The sequence below is a fragment of the Gadus macrocephalus genome, chromosome 23, assembly GCF_031168955.1.
Source record: "Gadus macrocephalus chromosome 23, ASM3116895v1".
NCBI classification, from domain to species: Eukaryota; Metazoa; Chordata; class Actinopteri; order Gadiformes; family Gadidae; genus Gadus; species Gadus macrocephalus.
In genome coordinates, this window is record NC_082404.1 from 15,437,607 (window position 1) to 15,440,238 (window position 2,632).

A 2,632-nucleotide genomic window follows, 5' to 3' on the forward strand; every position below is an offset into this window, starting at 1 on the left:
TCTGACGCGTTAGAGTTGTGCGCCATTACGACCACTAGGTGGCGGCATATGCGGGTGACAAATGCATGGTTGATCAAATTAAACAATCAAGGGATTAAACTCCTTATCATTTTACGCATGTGCAATCATCTATTTCGTCAATATTTAACTATTTGATTTAAATAATTTATTATGAGACGCATGACATTCAGGAGCAGTGGGTGTAAGAGCCATCCTACCCCCCATTAAACACTACAAATCTTATTAGCAGATTGGCAGATATTCAAAACGGGGAACAGCGGTCCAATAGCCTACTAAATAAATCAGACGACACCACAAGAGAGAGATTTCATTCTTTAAAAGCCTTGGGGTGCTTATCATTCAAAGTTATAATTTCAAAATGCCAGAATTATACAGAGTTTTAAGGCACAGGGTAGATGATAAAACATGACAGGCCTAAAAGATGAAACACACTTAGAAATGCATGGTTTAAAAACAGATATGGCCACATAACGCTTTCAAAAACCCAAAATACGGTCTCAAAAAACCCCAAAGAAAAGCAATGCAAGTCAGCTTAAATACTCTTCAAGTCATTCACTTTAGTTCAAACAATCATTCCTGAACAAGAATCGTGGAGCCAGTCTAGAACTCCAGCTCTAGAGGATCTCAGAGCCAGTCTAGAACCATAGCTCTAGAGCATCTCAGAGCCAGTCTAGAACCACAGCTCTAGAGCATATCAGAGCCAGTCTAGAACCCCAGCTCTAGGTTCATCTCGAGTTAGTCTAGAACTCCAGCTCTAGAGCATCTGCGAGCCTTCAGAGTCTGAATCACAACATACTTTAAACCCGTTTTCACTCTGCCCAGAGGAGCATTCTCTTAGAAACAGCGACCGGTATCCCACACGTAAATAAGAAGGAGAATTAATGGAAGGATAAGGTCAAAGGTCAGACCGCTACGTGCATCTGCTGTCAAAAACCCTGTTGCCATGGCCACAGAATCTTCCAGAATATATCACAAACAATATCTGAAATAACACAAGAGGTACGTGTGAAGTATAGAACGGTTCGTAACAACCCTGGAGGAAGTTAAACAACATCATATTCAGAATCATATTGTTTCACGTAACCGCGTGTGTGTGACGTGTGGTAGCGTTGACATGTTCCCTTCAGCAACGGACATCTCATGAACATGAAGGCAGTCGATGCTCTGCAAAGGCTTTACTGCCACACACACACACGCACACACACACACACACACGCACACACACACACACATGCACACACACACACACACACACACACACGCACACACACACACACACACACACACCCGCACACGCACACACACACGCACACACACACACACACACACACACACACAAAGAAAACACCCCAGCAAAAAAATCACATTACATTGGAAGAATTGAGGTTGAGGAAACAAAACTGGAAGAACAAACTGGAGGTCCGACCTAGAAGTGTGTGTCCCCTGTGTGATTCACCTGTGTGCGTGTGTGTGTGCGTTTGTGTGTGTGTGTGTGTGTCCGTATTCTGTCTACTTCAAGGATGGACTCTTTGATAATCCGTCCGTCAGAGTGTACCTGAAAAAGAGAACACCATTAATACATGAATATAACATATATAATATCTACATATAATAACCTGTATCAGTTCTGCATTATGATACTAATATACTGTTAATTCATGTTTTCTACCCATAACCTTCTAAAGATAGTCAACAGTAATAATATGATTAATAAATATGTACATAATATATGCATAATAATATAAAACTCCAGAGATAGTCAACAGTAATAAGATAATATTTATAATATATACAATAGTATAAAGTACATACCACTGTGTCCATCCTTTAGAAATATCCTCTCCACTCAGATCTACCAGCACCTGGTAACACAACATGCATATTATACACTCAATAAACAGACGTCACGTATGCTACATCCAGCCACTCTTAAGTATATGCTACATGTGAACCTCCTAAGATGGCGCAATTTGATTGGTTCGCTATCTCGGGATATTGGGCAATATCTCATGATTGAGATCTCAAACTCAGAATATTGCTTGACGGTCGTCTGGTCACGCTAATAAAAAACAAATAAACCGCTAATAAAATCAAACAAATACCGGCAAAAAGTGTTATCTTGCCTAAGCAATTATTCACCTCAGGCTCCGTGAATAGTGGGGAATAGCCTTCTGCGAATAATTGGTATAGGCAGCGTGTGAAGCGTGTGATAGAACTACCTTTCCCAGAAGCCCCTTGTGCTTGGTCAGAACTCTGCCTCCGGTCTTCACGGCCACGTCTAGAGACCTCCTGTGGAGCTCCACCATGGACACACTGAACTCAAACCTACGCACGCACACACACACACACACACACATACATAAGCACATACACGGACGCCGCAAGCATGCACACAGACAACACACACATACATACACACAAACGCAAACACACGCACGCACGCACATACACACACACGCACGCACGCACGCATGCAGGCACAAACACACACAGAAGCACGCGCACACACACACACACACACACACACACACACACACACACACACACACACACACACACACACACACACACACACACACATAAAATAAAATAAAAAAACATATTGTTTGTA

At 42.1% G+C, this 2,632-nt stretch overlaps 1 protein-coding gene across 4 annotated transcripts in view; it reads right to left on the reverse strand.

Annotated features, from left to right (window-relative positions):
- Nucleotides 1-322: 322 nt before the first annotated feature.
- Nucleotides 323-2,632, reverse strand: part of esyt2b (extended synaptotagmin-like protein 2b) — a 38,382-nt gene continuing 36,072 nt past the window's right edge. For all 4 annotated transcript variants that reach the window (XM_060045525.1, XM_060045523.1, XM_060045526.1 and 1 more), the window contains 3 exons: nucleotides 2,241-2,346; nucleotides 1,834-1,883; nucleotides 323-1,576 (listed from right to left, as the gene is read on the reverse strand). In XM_060045525.1, coding sequence (XP_059901508.1) covers nucleotides 1,531-1,576; nucleotides 1,834-1,883; nucleotides 2,241-2,346 — 202 coding nt within the window. In that variant the 3' untranslated portion in view covers nucleotides 323-1,530. The remainder of the gene's footprint in view (nucleotides 1,577-1,833; nucleotides 1,884-2,240; nucleotides 2,347-2,632) is intronic.